Source organism: Anastrepha obliqua, chromosome 1, assembly GCF_027943255.1.
Source record: "Anastrepha obliqua isolate idAnaObli1 chromosome 1, idAnaObli1_1.0, whole genome shotgun sequence".
Lineage (NCBI taxonomy): Eukaryota > Metazoa > Arthropoda > Insecta > Diptera > Tephritidae > Anastrepha > Anastrepha obliqua.
In genome coordinates this window covers 83,197,993-83,217,795 of record NC_072892.1, presented here as the reverse complement: position 1 = coordinate 83,217,795, position 19,803 = coordinate 83,197,993, and the positions used below count along the sequence as shown (strand labels likewise).

The window sequence follows — 19,803 nt, the reverse complement described above, 5'->3', positions numbered from 1 at the left end:
TCTAACATGTATGGAAAATGTTTCTGTTGTTACAACGCAACGAGGTTGCGCGAATCGTACTAAAAATAGTGTTTCATTTAAATCGTTGTGGTTGTACATACATACATACATATTTTGTATTCGGTGCGAAAATTTTATCTAATAGCGCTGTGAGTTCAATTAAATTAGTTGATCTGCCTTTACGAAAATGGGTTTTGAAGGCAGAAAATTGCGGTAGAGGTTAAATGTGTCTAGGGCTTCAAATAATTTTGTAATAAACTATTTTTTTCTTGATCATCATAGGCGTACATGAGTGGAAGTGAAAACATCCTTTATTCATTGTTTTGGTATTTGTTTTTATTATTTAGTACAAAGTTGTTTCCTATAGTATTTTCTCATTTATTCCTAATCGCGAAGCTATTTTCAAATTTTATCAACAATATAGCATTAATATAATGTGCGCAGAAGCCACAGATAGTATCTCTCTTACAACAGTTAATCTTACAAAATTTCATATTCTAATATCTTAGTACAAAATACATTACGTTTACATTGAAAGCTAATTGTTTCTGAAAATGAATGCAAGATAATCCGCAGTCAGTGTAATATTTTTCTGCAATCAACACTAAAATTATTTTCATATTCAGTAATGTGTACTGCAATGCATTTATGTACATATGTATGTTGAATTAACATTTACATATATTTATACATGTATCAAAAAGAAAAATATATTACAGCCAGCCTTATTATGGCCTATTAGACCCTTGAATCGCGTACCGCCATGCCTAGCAATCTCAAATCAAATATTCAAGCAACGCAATCTGCGCTCCGGAATGCGCGATGTGAATTCGAATGTGGGTGCGCGTTTGATATCCTCGTGCGAGTCGCGACGTATACGTTCCGGCGTAGCGCCCATCACAGTCCACAGCGGTATTTGACGTTTATGCAACTTTTCCATAACCAAATTTTCCAGTTCGAACAGATGCGGATCCACAACATCCGGGATTTCCTCGCGAATAAAATTGCTCAAACGCAATACATACTCGACATTGTGACCACTCGCTCCACGACACTCCACAATCTGTTCGGCTATATTGTCGAGTGTGTCCTCGCCAAGCCAAAGATCATTCTCGGGCGTGGCCACATACACCAGTACAGGAAAAGCTTCACCGCTGAATGGTGTATCAAACGAAGCGATGCGTGGGAAGAATTTCGTTTCGAGAACAATGTAGCCTCCTAAAATTGAGAAATGTGAGAAATAATTCATAAAATTATAGTTAGCCGAAAATAATAGGAGTTTAGACTCACCTAACGTGCATTCCCGTTGCTTCAGATAATCCAATGCTGTGTTGCCGGATATTTTATAAGCACAACCCCAAGTTATGCCCTGCAATAGGAGAAATAAATAATTTAAAATAAAAGTTACACGATTACATTTCTAGTTATAATTATTTATTTATTATTTTCTTATCTTTATTTTCAAATAATGCCATTCATTTTCTTTATCTCAGCCAATAAGAAATACTTCCAATTCCCTTATTTGAATGCGTCTATAAGTATGCTACAAATAAGTGTGATTTCATTCATGCACTACCGTTCAATAATTCACAAGTGCTTTTTCGTAAAGTGGTGTGTGAAATACAAAGTGAGTGAGTTAGTGTGAATGTGTTTGGTGATGGTTGTTTGAATCTTCTATGCTTGTTTCTCGGGGTCACACACGAGTTCTTAGTAACTCTAATATTAACCCTGGGGAAAGTCCCCGGGCCTATGATAGAAAGTATCAAGGCGTAAAAAGGTGCAAATGTGGTGAAATTTGTACTTCGCCTATATTCCGAGGAAATCCGCCAAACGCCCTAAACAAAAGAGAGTAATCGAGTTTTCGTGCGTTTGGTTGTCTACGGAAACGTGCCAGAGTAATATTAGACATTGACAAGTTAGAATTTCACACATTCACATGTTTGTGCGAACTTCTCACACGGAATGGGGCTTACATCAGGAAATTTGAACACGCGCCACAAAAACACCTATTTTCTTTTTTGTGAACACGTGGTTTTTGGTACACAAAGCCTGAAAAGGGAGCGTGTCATTATTCCGTATTACAAAATTCTGGGTGACAAAATTCTGTAAATTGCAAAAAAATTCTGCTTTTTTAAAATTCTGCTTTCTAAAATTCTGCTTTTTCAAAATTCTGCTTTTTCAAAATTCTGCATGTTTAATGCGAATTATTTATGCTTTATTCAAGTTTTGTGATTTTCGTCATACAAGAAGAGAGTCAAAGTTCTCATCTCCAGGTAATATTTGATTGCAAACATATGTACATACCAATGTATAACTGTTATAAACTATAATTAATGTTGGTATGTACATAGGTATGTACGAGGGGATTCTGCTGTTTCCGTGGCGCCGAAATCTTATGGCGGATTCTTATAGAACTCGACAAAAGAAAACGAAATGAATGAGTAAAATTTTTTGATATCTCGCTTAGTTTTCGAGATATTGAATAAAAAAAGGCTGAAAGGCCTCAATGATTTTAACACGGAAAGGAGTTCTACGCAAAAATACGGTGGATTGCGTAGCCGGAGTCGGACTGATGAGGGTTATTTTTTTGAAGCGCGGCCAAAGGCCGCCCACGCGAAAAGAAGTTCTACGCAAAAATACTGTGGATTCTATCGAAACTGAAGAAAAAATTATTATTATTATTATTATTTTTTTTTATTTAATATCTCGAATAATAATAAAAAAAAATAATAATAATAAATTAAATAATTACATTACCTCTTTAACATTGTTAACATTATATTTTAATACAGAATTTTGTAATACAGAATTTTGAAAGCAGAATTTTAGAAAGCAGAATTTAAAAAAAGCAGAATTTAAAAAAAGCAGAATTTTTAAAAACAGAATTTTAAAAAGCAAACTTTTAAAAAGCAGAATTTTGTTTTTAGAATTTTGTACATACAGAATTTCGACACCAACCCGCCTGAAAACTGTATAGTTCACAAGTAGTATATTTCGTTAAAGGGCTGTCATAATGGGTCCGTTGCGCCAACATATTTCACTGACGTGGCGTGTAAAACGCGCCGTGGTGCCACAATGAAAGTGTTGCCGCATATAGATGGAGAAGAGAGTTTTAATAGAATTTATGGACAACTTGATAAAGCCTAGCCATTTCTCTACTCTTTTCAGGTTTTATCGAAAAGGTATGGGTGCATTTAAATTGACTCTATTAATTTAAATTCCATTTATTTTTTGCCTTTAATTTGATATAATAACAAACACCATCTATAAAAATTTGCGCAAAATTGCACAAATTGGACGCCTTCGACTCTAATACACATAAGGCCTATTCTATTCGCCACTTCTCTGCTCGGTTCACTTGACGAAAAATTTGCATGTGAAAGCAACAACAAGGCTATCGAGCAAGATTCTCCGCTGTATCTCATAAAATTGGTATAACTCACTATTTTACAAATTCGCTAACGCTTGGCGAAAATAAGAGGACTATAATCCATTTTGCTGTCAGTCAAATTCGTTGCCACAATTCATTTCGCTTATTACAGGAAAAACTAAATGCGTTGCGAGCAAATTTTTAGAATTTTCGGGATAGTTTATTAAAGTTATTTTATTTATTGTAAAAAAAGCGAGGAAAAATTGAAATGACTATGGGGGCATGCAGGTAGGTTTACTTAATTTAAAACAAAATAGGAGAGACGTAAGTATTTTCTAGATAGTAGAGAAATAATATCTAAAGATTTGTGATTGATACAAAGAGTTAAGGAAGATATGTATAGCCTCAAAGATGATTTTGGTTACGAGAGAAATAGTTTGATACTAAGAGATTTCTGATAAAAAAAGCGTGACATCTTTTTATAAATTAAAAATGCGCGAGACATTTTATATTGGTACAACCAAAAACGCGAAATCGTAAAATTTTGCCAAGGTGATTTTCTAACCAAATAATAATTCTAATAAATTTGGTGGAAGAGTTGCTTTTAGCCCTAAAAATATAATGTACGTCGCAGAGGCGCGCTCTCGATGATTACGATGTGTGTTCAAAAAATAAGGCGAATTTTCAAATTTCGTGGGCTACGTACATTCGACTTTCGTATATGGTTATGAATCGAAACCAAGGCCTAATCGTCCCAGTGGAAGAGTCCAGGAGAGCCAAGTGTCGATATCAGAAAAGCGTCTTATTTATGCCTCTCACAAGCAAACTAAACATACTAAATATATTGCTAAAACCGTAAATATATCTTCGAGGCGAGTGTACTAATATTGTATAAAGAAATAATAATCGAAAGACGAATGAAGATAGCCCAGGAAATTCGAAAATTCGCGTTATTTTTTGAACACACCTCGTATATCGCTGTTAATTTTTTCTAAATGTTGTAGTGATTTATGTTTAAAAGTCTTTAAATACCCCAATTTATAAAAACTTTACATTTTATTTTTAAAAATATTCCAAGCCTTTCAAATTACCGCATTAACTATACAAGGTGGCACAAAATTAATCACGCTGTCGAAAGATTTATAAGTTTCGTAAATGGCGTCGTACGCCAATCATAATTGACACTTGTGAGGTAGGCTGTTGCAGTATACAAGAAAACAAGTAATGAACCGCGTAAAGATCAAAATAAAGATTTCCATCACTAAAAATTATTATTTTTATTTAGTAAAAAGGTTATGCCAAAATGGATTAGATGGTTCATTTGCGCCATTTTGTATACCATAAGTATTTAATATTAGGGTAAAAGTATTAGAAAATCGTGCGTTTCTTAGGCATCTTTTACGTATCTGTGTGTCATAAGGTAATCTTTCTAGAGTCAAGAAACGGGAAAACCTATTTTTTCCAATTTTTGTTTGCTGTAAAATTGTTTTCCGTTGGCTCAAATAATCTGTGCTAGTACTGATAAAATTTTTAGAGCTTTACTTTCAACTTTTTACTCTTGAGGCTCGGCACGGAAAATTGGGTATCTGCTAGTTATTAATAGATGCAGATTCTAGATAGACTTCACCAATTGATAAAAGAAAATCTGCATGCAGTAGTGCTCAAGCTTAACGAATGTCGATACGAAGGTTGCCTTTTATATTTTCCGCCTTTGCAAACTTGTGATGAGTTGTAATTCGTTAGTGTGTGGTATTTATTAGTCTAAGCTTTCACTTATGATCTTTATTTCTTTTTTTTTCAGTAAGTTACAAATTTCATCTCGCCCAAAAAATGGAATTAATTCGAGAAAATTTTTGTGCGATGATTTATTACGATTTTCGACGCGGATTGTCGAGACATTGCCTTGATCGTTTGACTTCGACCCTTTGCGTTCCAAGCATCACACTTAGCTACTGTGAAACGCTGGTATGATGAGTTCCAACATGGCCGTCGATCTTTGCAGGGTGAATTTTTGCAAGATCTTAAGAACCTATTGAAGCCTTTAAAATGCTCGTTTTTGGAGGTATCCACTTCTGCGTGTCAAAAGTGGTTTGACAATTGGTTCAAACAAATGCAGAAGTATGTTGACTTCCAAGGAGCATATTTTCAAAAACAATAAAGCCTTTTTCATTACTATTTTACTGTTATCATTATTTGGGCGCAAAATATAAAAGCAACACTTGTACAACGATCACTTTTTTCTATGCATATTACGAATGCTTTGCGCTTTCATTGCCTTTGACTATTTTACGACAAAAAACTCAACTGCTCATAAAATTGAAAACTACGTTAGTTTTTGGTACATAATTTTTTGGACTGTTCATTGAAGAGAACATGAGGAAGATGATATCATAAAAGAAAAAAGCCTACTGATGTCATCGACTGCTTTAAGAAATGCAGAGCAAACAACTTTTATTCAAAAGCTTGCCAGAAACACTCGATCTCAAATTCCCTAGAACACAAAGTACACCGCGAAGTCTGACAATTTTGGGTTTTATTATCTTGTATTGTTTTTTCTTTATTATGCATGTATGGCATTTTTTGTAAATGAAATAATAAATACTGTCACTAAGTGTAAATATTTAATTTGAGTTTCCGATATAACGAATTTTCAGTTTAACAAAAGGCCCTGCAATCATACCATTCTATTTACTGGAGCGCCGCTGTAACTAAAGCGTTTTCCAATAAGAGGTGTTATTTTGATATTCAAAGAAAAATGCTATTTTTTAATATAAATGATCGGATGTTTATTTCATTATAAAGAGGAAGGTATGCCGTTAATAGGGGGAAATAACATCAGACAAATGACCACCACGAGCACGCTTACAGGACAATATCTTTTTCATGAAATTTTTTATAACCGAATTGTAAAGTGGCTGCCCTATGTCCTCTATAGCCTCACGAATTCCATCTTTGAGGTCTTGAATCGACGCTGGGCTGTTGGCGTAGACTTTCTTTTTCACGTGGCCCCAAAGAAAAGAGTCACAAGGTGTTAAATAACAAGATTTCGGTGGCCAATTATGATCACTTCTTCGAGAGATAACACGGTCCGGAAACTTTTCCCGTAAAAGATCAATGGTTTCGTTGCTTGTGTGGCACGTAGCGCCGTCTTGTTGAAAATAAACGTTGTCCAAATCAATACCATCCAATTCCGGCCATAAAAAATCGTTAATCATCTCTCGATAGCGCAATCCATTCATTCTTAACAGCTGTTATTGGAAACCCCTTTATTATTTTTCGATTGTCATTGCGCAACTGCTACGAGTACAAAACCAATTTTTGAGCGATCTCGAACTTAAACTTTATTATACTAAAACTGAATGGGCTATGAAACTGCATGCCTTAAAATTTTCTAAAGATTCCGATTAAAAAGATGACAATTTTTTTTAAATTAGTTTAATTTTTGTGAATTTGGTGCCAAGTTTGGAGCTTTGAGTTACATGGGCTTTGTTGTAGAATGTATTATAATATACCTTTATAAAAAACAAATTAAATAAAAAAAAAATTAATTTCGTAATCCGTTGCGTTCCATTATTTCGAACACGAGTGTATTTATGGCTGTATGAAATATGGTAGTGTTATATTGTACTGCATTATATCGTACATTGTACTCACATTATTGTCACCCACCTCTTTGTCTTCAATGAGTGTCGCCACGCGGCCAGGCTGTGAAATAATAAAGAGAAAAACAAAATATGTTAAATAGTAAGCATTGTTGTCAGATATTTATAACACGATCATATATGAAATACGTATAAACAAATAATACCATACGTTTATTAATGTAAGCATTAAAATGCATTCTCAACAAGGCGTGTACTGCAATAAACAAAGCCTTACGCCTATCACATTGGCGACGAATCACAATTTGATGATCCGCCTGCATTTCTACTGTATATGCGTTTGTATATGCATATGTATGTACATATAAACGTATTTTCATTCAAACGTGTGCGACCTTGACTGAAAAGCCTGGCACGCTTTGCTTTGGACGAGTATTCGTATTATTAGTGCTCGGGAAATAGGTTACTCTGAGTAGTAGACTCTCTTAAATATTTGTTTATAAATAAATACTACTTGATTGTAAATTATAAGTACATATTAAAAAGAAATGATTAGGAAAACACTTTAGAAACGTTTGCAACCCAATCATCTTGTTTATACTCTTTCGTAATAATATTAAAACAGAAGCCAACTAGGCAAATAAATTTCTACTTAGGGACACGTGGACTACTAGTGTCTACAAGGGGGGTTCAATAAGTGCCCGTGTTAGAAATGAAAACACCATTTTTTTTAAACTTTTTTTTGTACTTTTCAACAAAGTCCCCTTTAAGAAAGATACACTTCTCCCAGCTCTCCGGCCATTTTTTTTTTCTCCTCCAAAAATAGTATTTGTCAAACTCTCACAAATACGCCTCTGTTTCATCGATGACTTTCTCGTTTGAACGCACCTATGGCCTCTGTTACTTGGTGCACTTTCGTTCGTCGACCAGCGGAAATCATGTCGTGGACTTTTTGAATGATTTACTCTTATCTCTTTTCCGTCTTAGCGAAAGTCACGAAACACGTCTTACTCGAATAGTTCCCAAATCCAAACTAACTATCAATCAGTATGAAATTTGTTTTGCCGTCGTTTGATAGATGGCAGCACACGATGCTAACACCGACTTCCATCAGGAACGCCCTCTGTCATCAAACACGGGTACTAATTGAACCGCCCTCGTAGATCCAACTTCTCTACATAGCTGAAAGTTCTCTATTAGTGTACACCATACACTTATTGACAACACATACATATGTACATACAAATATACTAGCAAATACCCGACGTGCGTTGCCGGTAAGGCAAAGAAAACAAGTGCATACGAAGCAGTAGTAATCAACACAATAACAAATCAGCAGACACATTTTTTGTCTGTGCTTTGCCTGATTATTTTTGTCTATCGCGTTAAGTGGAGTTTGACACCCCGCGAACACCCCCAAAAGGCTATTTTTTTATTTTTACTTTTCCTTGTTTGCAAAGTTTTAATAGTAACAGGAAATAATTGATAAATTTGATTAATGCAGAGTGATAGTAAACAATTCAAAGTTGTCCAGCAAAAAAGCGGTGCTCGAATCAGTTGAGTAATTTTTTATTTGCTGCTGTCTGGAAATTAGTTATATGATTTTTTAAACATTTTGGCTTATAGACATGCCTATTTTGTAGGTTTATGCAATATATGCATGTAAACAAAAATTCTATGAGAGATTAGTTCCGAAATACGGAAACCCTATACAAATCGGAACATTCTGTGCATAGCATCGGTTGTTGTTTTGAAAAAATAAATCGCAAGGACTTGTCCTTCGACTGCGTGGAAAATTTTCAGTAATGATCTTGGCTTGTAAAATAGAGCTCTTTCAAGATTTGAAGCCAAATAACCATACTTTGCGTGGCATTTTTGCTGATTAGACCCATTAAGATTTATTATTCCGATTTAAAGGAAAGGGGAGCCAAAATTTGGACTAATCGAGTAGACATGTAACTCTTAGCGGGAGCACACATATGCCGGATATCATATTAAAAAAAATAAATGGCATGCAATTATCTACCAGATTATAATAGAAAAAAATGCTAACAATACTATATTTCTGTTTTGTATTATCATTTTAAATTCTCAAGCTCTTAAAAAATCCCTGTATTAGCGTACGTACATATTTTGAATATGTGTTTGATTTTGTTGTGTACGTACATTTTCTCAGCTATCCTTGTCACTCTCATTGTTTTTTTTCAGCAAAAATTGTATAAGCAAAACTTGTATTTAACTTAATTTATTTTCATTGCCTTCGTAGCCTAATAATAGCACGTTTATAGGTATGTCGATCCGATATCCCAGGTTCAAGTCTCAGATAAATGGCTAAAATTTTATTTTTTATTTATTTTATTGCATTTATTATTTATGAAATTATATGTTTAATAAATTTATTAATTCGATTACAAATTAAATACATATAAAGGGTCCGCCATATAACTTTACGGAATTAAAAATGCTATAAAAAAGAAACTACTCAATATTTTTCCAAACTTTTTTTTTTATTTTGAAGTACAATCCTTCCGGTTAATGATGGAACACAACTTCATTCATATGGCTGCCATATGGCGTCATACCAAGGTCTTTACGCAAAATTCGTCTCAATGATGTCTCCGAAATGTCCAATTGTTGAGAACGACGGTGAACTGGTGATTCACGAACACTCTCGGCCACAGCAGCAATATTTTTGGGTGTACTCACGGTTTTTGGTCGGTCACGCGTTGGTTTGTCAATAAGCAACCCAGTTTCTCTTACTTTTTTCGCAAAGTAACGCACATACGCTTCATTCGGTGCTTTTCATCTTCCCATTGCCGTACGTAATTTTCGTACACATTCTGCAACATTACCATGATTTTCAAAGTAATGTCGCAATATTTCCCAGCATTCTTTGAGCGTATACACAACCATTTACATTCAGCGAAAGAATAAAACTAATTTTCTGTCAAATCAGATGACAGCTAAGTGTTACCATTCTTCAAATAATACCTAGTTCAAATCCGTAACTATCTAATAATGAATGGAGGGACTACAGTTTTGTGCCGCTTCCGAACAACATATTTGCTTTTATGAGAGGATTTCACATGGCAAAAATACCTTCGAAGGTTTGCCATTGCGCTTTAGGGAAATATTCTAGTTTAGACACTGGCATTTAATAGACGAAATCATACTAGTTCCTCATTGTTTGCAAATTAATTGATTTTTTTTAGACGGGAAAGTTTAAGTTTAGATAAGAAAGTAGTTATAGATAAATGCATTTATTTGAAAAACACTATATTCAAGTCACTATCACTTACAGGAATCCATCTATGATTATATCATAGTAGAGCTTTCGATTTTGTTCGCATACATTCGAACAGCCCGCACACCTGCTCAATGCTATTTACTTGAACATTTTTGAGTAAGCAGTATGAGTTAGCAATATGATTTTCTCAGCACTTTTTATTAAGTTTAACAAATTTTTCATACACAGTGTTAATGGCTTTGAAAAACTGAATAAATGCTGACAAATAAAATTGAAGATTTTTGTTAGCTGCTGAAATTGTTTCGAACAAATATTTGAACAGTTGAGCAATGAACGACTTTTGAGCGAGTAGCGAGCTACTCGGGTATCTGGAGCTCCAGCTTATAGCCATCAGCATTAGAAATAGTTTCGTGTTAACAAATATAAATGCATATTATTTTTAGTATTATTAGAAAAATTAAATGAATTATCTATCAGCTACTACTGAAATAATTTGTTATGCTTTTGATAAAATGTGAGAATAGAAGATAAGAAACTAGTATCGTCCCATACACTATCATTGGATATATATGTATATGTATGTATGGCTCTTAACAAGCTAACTGGGCCACTGCTCTGCCCAGAACAGTTCATGTTAAAAAAAAAATCGATCAAAAAATTAAAATGGCGTATTGTTGATATTGATACAATCTTTCATAAATAATTCGTATTCGTTTTGAATCTTCTTCTTGGTTTATCCAACATGGGAGTTGTAGTCATAAATTGTGATTAAAAAGCCCATATTTTCGCTGCACGGCGCTTCCTCATGTAACAGATATTTCCATAAATACGCCCTTACCTGGGGTATAAGGTAAGTTGCAATTAAAAATACATTCTTATAAAAATGTTTTATTAATTAACAGTTTATCCCCATTTGTTCCAATCAAAAAAACCTGCATTTAGGGGTACTGTGTGCTAAGTACACTTTACTCGATAATTGCATGATACAGCTGTGGTGAAGTACCACTTGAGATTGTCGTAATTGAATGAAGATAACAGCTAATTTGTGTATTTGATATTAATATCAGTTTCTAATAACTTATATGAATTACTTACTATTTATATTATATTATAGAAATGTATGCAAATGTATAAATGGAGAGGCAGGGAAATTATCTCCTTTACTATTAATTCTGAACAATATTTCCTAATTAGTCACATAGACTAATTTTTTCTTCGAATGGGCTGACAGTCATTGCCAAATAAATTCCTCTCACCATTTCGATCGTGGCGATATTGTGCATGTTTTTTATATAAAAAAGTAGAGCATTCGTTAAATGAAAACAAGAATAAATTAAAAAAAATTATCAAAAATAAACTCGAAGTTTGAGTCTCTTTGAGCTGGCATGATATTAAATGGGCTACAGAGCTACATATCCAAAATATTTATAAAAATTGTCATACAAAAGTTTGAAATGATTTTATATTGTGAACTTGGGTGCATGTTTATTTATCCGTGACATCTTTTAGGTATCATCCTGGTTCCGAAACCTACTGTGGCATTCAAATGCCAAATGATAGAAAGTTTGTTTTTCCAGTTAGGGAACTTCAAATAAAAGACATTTGTCGTTTGGAGGCGGCACAAAGCTGTATGTCCGTCCCTCCATTTTTGGAACAACATCAAGACGAACGGGGCAAATAGGAGAAGGAGCTCGGCCAAAACATCAACAAATGATGTACGCGCCAATTATATTGTATATGTATTATACATATATACATATATGCATATATACATACATACCTATTATCCAGTTTTGTTTTTGAATAGATTTTTTACTCAATAAAAAAAATATGTTGAGTGATTGAAATCTGTATTTTGATTTTTACGTACTCCATTGCTTGTCTGTTTGAATACTGCAGTTGTCTAATTCAAATGTATCAAATATGATTTGACGTACGACACAATTAGCAAAAATTATACATTTTCCGATAGGGTGATTAATTTTGCGCCACAATATCATTTTTAGAATCAGCGTCCTCAAATTAATTTAGAAATGATTTTTCATTTAAATCCGTTCATAATTAAATTTTTGCTGAATTTCGATTTATATTTACCTTTTTATGATCGTTTTCTATCTGCTATTGGAAAAAACAAGTTCTTTCACTTCGATGTCCTTTGCTAATATAGGAGTCAAGCTTATATAGAGCTAGTGCGTATCTTGACACCCTCTGATACGATGGTCGATGATAAATTCTTAATAACTTATGGAGCTCTACATGGGAAAAGAAGTTTTTACGCAAATGGTTCAAAACTGTTTTAAAGATCGACCATATTTAGCTCCTGGGCGATGCTACTAAAATGTTGGTAAACTTCGATTACTTCTGTGACTTTATCGACATTATCGATATTTTTTTTATTTTTTATCAAAAATGCCTGAACGGAATTGACGAAACCAAAATAGCACGCAATGAGCTGTTACAGAATCGGCACCATAAACACCATTCACAATTTCAGCGGCCTGACTTGCCTTTTTGTCTTTATCAAAGAAAAAATTTAAAACATACCGAATTTTCTCTTCGTTGACTTACATGGTCAGCACCCTGTAATTTACAACTGGATAGAGCAAACAAAAAAATAATTTTTTAGTGTGAAATGTCACATTGACAACGAGCACAAACTTTAAACTGTTTGATCGATATTTTAAACGATATCGTTCAGTACAGCTATCTACCGAGTAAATAATGGGTTTCTATTGGCCCAAACTAATATACCTAAGTATGATATATTCTCACATAGGCGAATATCAATAAAACCAAATGAGGATTTGTTTTTTACCAAGAACTTCCCCTCGAAACCCCATAATTGGTAAATGTTTTATACAGTTGCAACAGTAACAACAAAATCACATTTATCCTTAGTTGACTACTTCACTTTACTATTAGCGACCTCAATAGGCGGTGGGTTTGTTAATGGTATATAGGATATCTGAAGGTTCGTGTTACTTTGAACTTTTGGTGTATAATAACGAAAAATTTTGAAATAAGAGCTTTAGCGGTCCTCCTCTGTACAAAGGCAAGCCTTTCAAGGAATTTACGATGTCATGCGGTTCTTCATAAAATAATGTAGAATTCTACACAGGTAGACATTTAGAAGCGAATTACAAATCACACCAAATCCTTCTATACTAAACTTTGTAATAACATTTTGAACCCATTTCTTCTAAGCCAAGCTGCCAGACTTTCAGGTTCTAAAACTACTATGATATTTTACTGTTGTATCTATCGCGCTTCATATTGTAAGTGAATATATTTTTCCTTATAATATGTACATATATTCCTATTGTCTTGGGCTTTTAATTTTTTTCTCAACACTCACCTTCTCATCTGTGCCACGGTGAGTTGTGTTGCCCTGCCAAAAACGCCGAACGAAACCTTTCATATACCCTGTTATGCATTTGGAATACTCGAAGCCCGGATTCCAGCAGAGCGAACCATAACCAAATACCCAACAGGAGGTTTCATCATTAGCGTTAATGGCGAAATTGTTGACGCGTTGTGCCGCCGCAGCCACATCCAACATCTCCTCATCTTCGTTTGCTGCGAAATTTCCATTCAGAAATAAATTCTCAAAATGTTCGGGAGCCGCGATATCTTGATTCAGATTGTCATCGTTGGGGTTGCGGTTGTTGTTGTTATTGTGATTGAGCGCCATCTTTGGTATACAGAACTTAAGCTTACTAATAATGTACTTTTGATGATTGCTGTGGTTGTCGTTACAAACAGGTATTAGCTGTTGGGATTTGGTGAAGTTTTCTGTACGTAAAGAGAATCGGTCAAACGGTCCACTTAATGATGCCCTCCTGACTAATTTGCTTTAGCTGAGTCAGTGAAATTCCGCTGATGTTTTGTTGTTTGAGTTATACTAGTTATGAAAGCCTTTGCCAATAACGGTTTATTGAGTGAGTTCGCCCACCACGATCCTTAATATGTTCGCTCCAAGCTTTATTTCTCCTGACCAAACTGTGGATGCTTTATGTAGATGCTTCGACGATTGTTGCTTTTGTATAATATATTGTTGTTGTATATATTTTTTTGTGCGTGTACTTGTGCGGAGGCTTTCAATGCATTTAATTTAGCTCTTTTGCTTGGAGGAGTCGGAGGGGGTTTTTTACGAATTACGAATTTAGCATTTTTTGTTTTTGGGACGATTCTCACTTTTTGTTTGTGTGTGCTTTTTTTTTGTTTTTTAATTTATGTTTATCCGAAATACGTTGCGACTGCTTATAACATCTGTAAATTTGGTGGATCTGCTGTAAGTTAAATAAATACAATAAATATTTGAAAAAATTGAATGTCACTAGAAATTTTTTGATTATATTGTTGACAATTTTTAATTTTATTTTGAAATTTTTTGTGCGGAGCAATTTGTCTAAGATCAATTTTTTTATTTGACATCACTTTTCACCAAATGAAGACTTTAATCCTTGTATATTATGCATAATTCATGTGCGCGTCATGAAATGTTGAAATTGGGGGCCGAGATCGGGTCGCAACCGTACTTTATAGTCGTATATTCAGTGCATGGTTTTAGTCAAATAAGGATCATATTTATAAATTTAGAATTATTTGAAATATTAGTTAAGGTTGAATTACCAATTTTTTTCGAATTTTTATAGCTTTTCTAGTTTTATATAGTCTTTTCAGTGATTTTACACTTCCTCAAGAATTATAATGCTTCACTTATTTATCAATTTCTCTTTATATTTTCCAGTCATTTTGAGCAATTTTTCTTAATAAAACTAGTTTCCAGCAAAAAGAAACCATGAACCCATCCAATTACTACCAAACCAGTCGATAACTACTCAATTCCTGTGTAAAACCAGTCGATGAGTTCGAAAATCAATAACATTTCATTTGTTCAAAGTTAGATAATAATAATTGGAAAATGCAAATTTTTTGCCACACAGTTACTTCATAAGCGCTGGACCTACACAAGTCATTAGTGCTATTCGATATATTGATATGATAAATCTCAAATCATTGCTTGACATTTTCTTAGACGTGTCCATATCTCTTTTTGCATTTACTCATAACAGTTACTTTCTTTATTTTTTTAAATTAATTATTTATTCTGAAACATACGCAAGCACAATATCATACCTTACTGTATATGACATTATCAAAAAAATATACGAATAATATATAATTTTGTAATCTATGATCTACGAGTATTTATGCCACTTTTTCGTTTACACTCTTTCTTATTTTTACGCTTGCCTTCTTTCGTCTCTTTTAAATTTCTTGCCTGAGTGGAAATTTTTAGGAATACAAAATTTGTATGTAAGCGATTGAATTGGCTAAAAATTTTTGCTCAAGCAAATAAAGTTAATGATGCGACCCTGGTTGTCGCCACCTTCAAATATGTGTACCTCCACACGGGCATGTAATCGTACTAGTACATATAGGATAGTTTTTCCCGAAAATAAATGCTAGCCAAATATTGAAGTTCGCAAAAAGCTGTTCAAAGAGAACTGAGAAAATATATAAATGAAAAAAGGAACGCTTCTATAAATGCTATGTAATTTATAGGCATGTATGTATGTAGGCACCCAGCAAGCAAAATTGCAGACATTTTTTGAAGTCAGACAAGTCGCACAAATGGCTGAGTAAATGTTGACTACTTGATTAATTACAGCGACAGCCTTTATTGTGTCAACTTGAGTTTATTCAAAATATTTAATTAATAATCTATATTTAACCATAGTCTGTAAGAAATTCTGTTTCATAGACTGAAATAAATAAATAAATAAATAAATAATAACTAAGTGTTGGAAACTGTCGAGTGATTTCAAATAGTTACGGAATGATTTTGAGTACCGAATGCATATTTTCAGTCATTCACTCGTTTATTTATGCATTCAAATTTAGTAACTAATTCAATTTGATTTAATTATTTACATATGTATGTATGTGCATCTTATATATAAATTTTTAAGGCTTTTTCCTTGTATGCTTCTGACCGGTAAACCGAAAAAGAAGACAGCCGATTGTGTTGAAACTGACAGGATAAACAGGCCTTTAAGTCAATTATAAGAAAACCGCAGAACCTTATAGGTGGCACTGTGGCCGAGATATCTCTAAAAATCGAAAATCAAAAAACATGGCGCAATAAAAAAATCATTTGACACATTCTGTTGCTTTGCTTTTATTTAAAAAAGACAATCTGTGGTTTTATTGAATCGCCCTATATGCCGCGGCAGGCATTTATGAGGAAAGCTATGATGAAATTTTAAAGATTTCAGACGAGTCTGACGTAAAACTGGAATTTTTTTGTTAGCTGGGTATGCATTGATTTATATTTTTATTGCGTATTGGGTATTTTATACGCACTTGTGTATTTTTGGCAAACGAATTTGAATATATAGTATATGAAAAACAATCTAATTAAAAAAAATGTTTATTTAAATTTTGTTTTCACCTAAAAATTCTAAATGCAAATGGTTATAGATATGTACACATATATGTACAGTAATGGGAAGAGACAAAGCATACATTTACAATCAGACGGTGAATTAATGATAAATTAGTCTTCTAGAGGACCATTGCCCATAAGTTATAGACTTAGTTTAGCTCAGTTACATAATATTTTATAATATCTATCTTATTTAAATATAAATTAAAAACTTGGAAAATAAAGTGAAGCCAAAAGAACGGCAAGAAGATGGCAAGGCCAATAAATTATATATGGACTTTGAGTACTTCAAAATTAGTAATTAAAAAAAACAAGAAAATTAAAATCACATGTAAGAAGTTGCTTCAGTAAATTGAAATAGTTCTCGCATTGCTGCTACAACAACAACAATTCTCGTTTTCCATTCTACAGTCTTCGCAACAAGATGGTTGGTATTTTCCTAATTAGAACGTAAATGTAAGTAAGTTGGGTTCTGATACTCTGTTAATCTATGTATATTTAAAATTTATCAACAAAATTTTTTTGACTTAAACTGAAGATAAGTTGCCAAAATTTAGAATAAAAAAACACAGTAATTATGAATTGAGCATTGATAATATCTGACATTAGCAGTGATCAAAATTTTGCACCCAAACGCAGCAATGATGTGATCCTGAAATAGATCTGATTCCATTTATAATCCGTTGTGTTCATTTTTCGTCATTGATTTGGCAGCACAGGCTTTTGTAATTGATTACACATTGCGAATCTATACATAAAGTTATATGAAGTAAATTAAAAAAGATTTTGTTTCCTTCCTTGTTTGTCGTCCTCCTATTTGAGGTGTGTGCTTTATATTGTTCCACAAATCTTTTAAGACTACTCTGAACGACAGATGATTTTTATAAGGAGCTTTTTCATGGCCCAAATATAAGTACACTCTGAGGTTTGCGAAAGCCTACCGAGGGGCGACCGCTATAAGAAAAAACTTAGTTTACGCTATTAGATGAATTTGTCAGCTCTTCAAAAACACCGAATTTCAGTTGAAATATGGGTTTCTTGAAAATGTGTTATTTACCGATGCTTCATCTTCTACAAGGTGGTGAAAAAATAATCATCCAATTTAAATAACATTTTTACAAAATAAAATAAAAACAATGATTTTGAGTGATGGAAATATATTTGACCTTTACCTATGGCTTGCCTGTCTGTATACTATAGCTGCCTATTTCATGCGCCACCTTGTATTAATATTTCATCTTCAATGCTATTATGTTCCAAATAGCAAATGTTTTGTAGAATACACCCACTAATAATTACAATATTTAAATAATTAAGTCCAAATCTATATTTTCCTTGAAATGAAGCAATCGTCCGAATCTTGTTTTAAGTATCAACACCCATAAAAATGATCCGCATCGTTCCAGTGGGAATTGATAGTAATACTGAGCTGGATAACTCAAGGAAGCACGCTAATTGTTTGTACATACATATATTACATATATACATATGTGAAGAGGTGTTACATCTCTGCCCATAACTGTATTTAAGTGTGCTTTTCTATTAGTATTTTTTGTCCCCGTAATGAATAAACATTTATTTGGGCACGTGCTTAACGAAGACAGTTGACCCCATTAGATAAATTGCAAAAATAAACATACATATACATTTAATACAATAATATGTCGTATAAACACAAAAATATAAAATTAGCATGTACCAAATGAGAACTACTTCGCTGGTGACTACCAAATCGAAACTGGTACAAAACTGTTGTAAATGTTGTGTCATTAAAAAGCCGTAAATTTTAATACCCGCCCACTTATGGGCCAAACCTTTGCATTCTGTACATCGTGAATAAAGTCGACTTTATCTATTTAATACTACTGTAACTAAAGTGTGTCCTAATTTAGAGCTATGGTTATGTGACATTTTTAATAAACCGTTTTAAATGTACCGCGTAGATATGTATATCTCCTTTTCGCAATTCCAATAAAGTCCAAGGATGAATTAGTTCGATAAAATCGTTACGCGAACTAGTCTCAAATTCAGTAACTACCAACTCAGTTCAGAATTAGCTTAATTACCTACAGGGTACACACAAATTATAATGTATATAACATACATATATATCTAAATTATGTTGTGAATATTCAGCCACAAGTTTTACGAACAAAAGCATTGGTCTGTTTTATTACGCACAAACCGAATAGAAAGCATATAAAGGGTCTTTCAAAAGGCACGCCTAGATGTTGTTTTAAAATAAAATATGTAAAAATTTAGATTCTTTTAGGCTTCGCTGTTTGTAATATACTTAAAATACGGATTTTAATAGCTATATGCGAAAAACTACATCATTTAAATGCCCACCATGAGCACGTCTACAGGCTGTCAGACGAGAATTAAGATTTTCAAGGACTCGCTCATACATTATCGCATTCAGCAATCACGATCCGAATGTTGTGTTTCAGCTCTGGAATCGTTGTTGGCTTATTCACATAGACTTGAAAAAAAACCCCAATTTATAGTCTATTGGAGCTAGATCACATAATCTAGGTGGCCATTGAAATTAATCAACCGGGAATAAAGATCGCCGATTTCTATTCCTTTAAGCTAAGGCCACAAAAAATTTTGAATCAATTGTCTCTAGCGATGTCCATTGATAATAAGAGCTCTTTCATTTTCATCTTGGAAGAAAAACGGGCGGATTATTGCATCAGTTCAAAAACCACAGTACCTAACCATGACTTTGCGTGAAAAACCAGTATGATGTCAAAAAAACCAATTTACGAAATTTCTGCGTCGTAATGATATATGGCTTAAATGTTTGTGTTAATTGAATTTTGTAAGCAGCAAATCCTTATGCCTAACAGTCGATCTATCAATGCCTAATTGTTGAGCATGTCGAGATATCGATGTTGAAGGTTGTTCAGCAACACTTTGCGCTACAGCACAGCAGCAATATTCTCAACAGAACGTCCAGCTTTCGGTCTGCCAGTCCTTTTTCTATCCTCGAAAGAACCAGTTTCTTGAAATTTTTTCACCTTTGAATTGTCGACTCATTCGAACGATTATTTCCACCAAAGAAATAACTAATTTTGCGATATGTTGTTTTTAAGAATCGACCATTTTCATAGTAAGTTTCAATAATTTT

At 33.5% G+C, this 19,803-nt stretch overlaps 1 protein-coding gene across 4 annotated transcripts in view; it reads right to left on the bottom strand.

Annotated features, from left to right (window-relative positions):
- Positions 1-310: 310 nt before the first annotated feature.
- Positions 311-19,803, bottom strand: part of LOC129248101 (glutathione-specific gamma-glutamylcyclotransferase 1) — a 35,894-nt gene continuing 16,401 nt past the window's right edge. The window contains exons 2-5 of one of the 4 annotated variants that reach the window (XM_054887559.1): positions 13,575-14,508; positions 7,040-7,075; positions 1,291-1,369; positions 311-1,218 (exon numbers count right to left, since the gene is read on the bottom strand). In XM_054887559.1, the coding sequence (XP_054743534.1) occupies positions 782-1,218; positions 1,291-1,369; positions 7,040-7,075; positions 13,575-13,910 (888 nt within the window). In that variant the 5' untranslated portion in view covers positions 13,911-14,508 and the 3' untranslated portion in view covers positions 311-781. Of the gene's footprint in view, positions 1,219-1,290; positions 1,370-7,024; positions 7,076-13,574; positions 14,575-19,803 lie in introns of those variants that run through there. The other 3 variants (XM_054887538.1, XM_054887553.1, XM_054887545.1) reach the window with 3 other exon arrangements.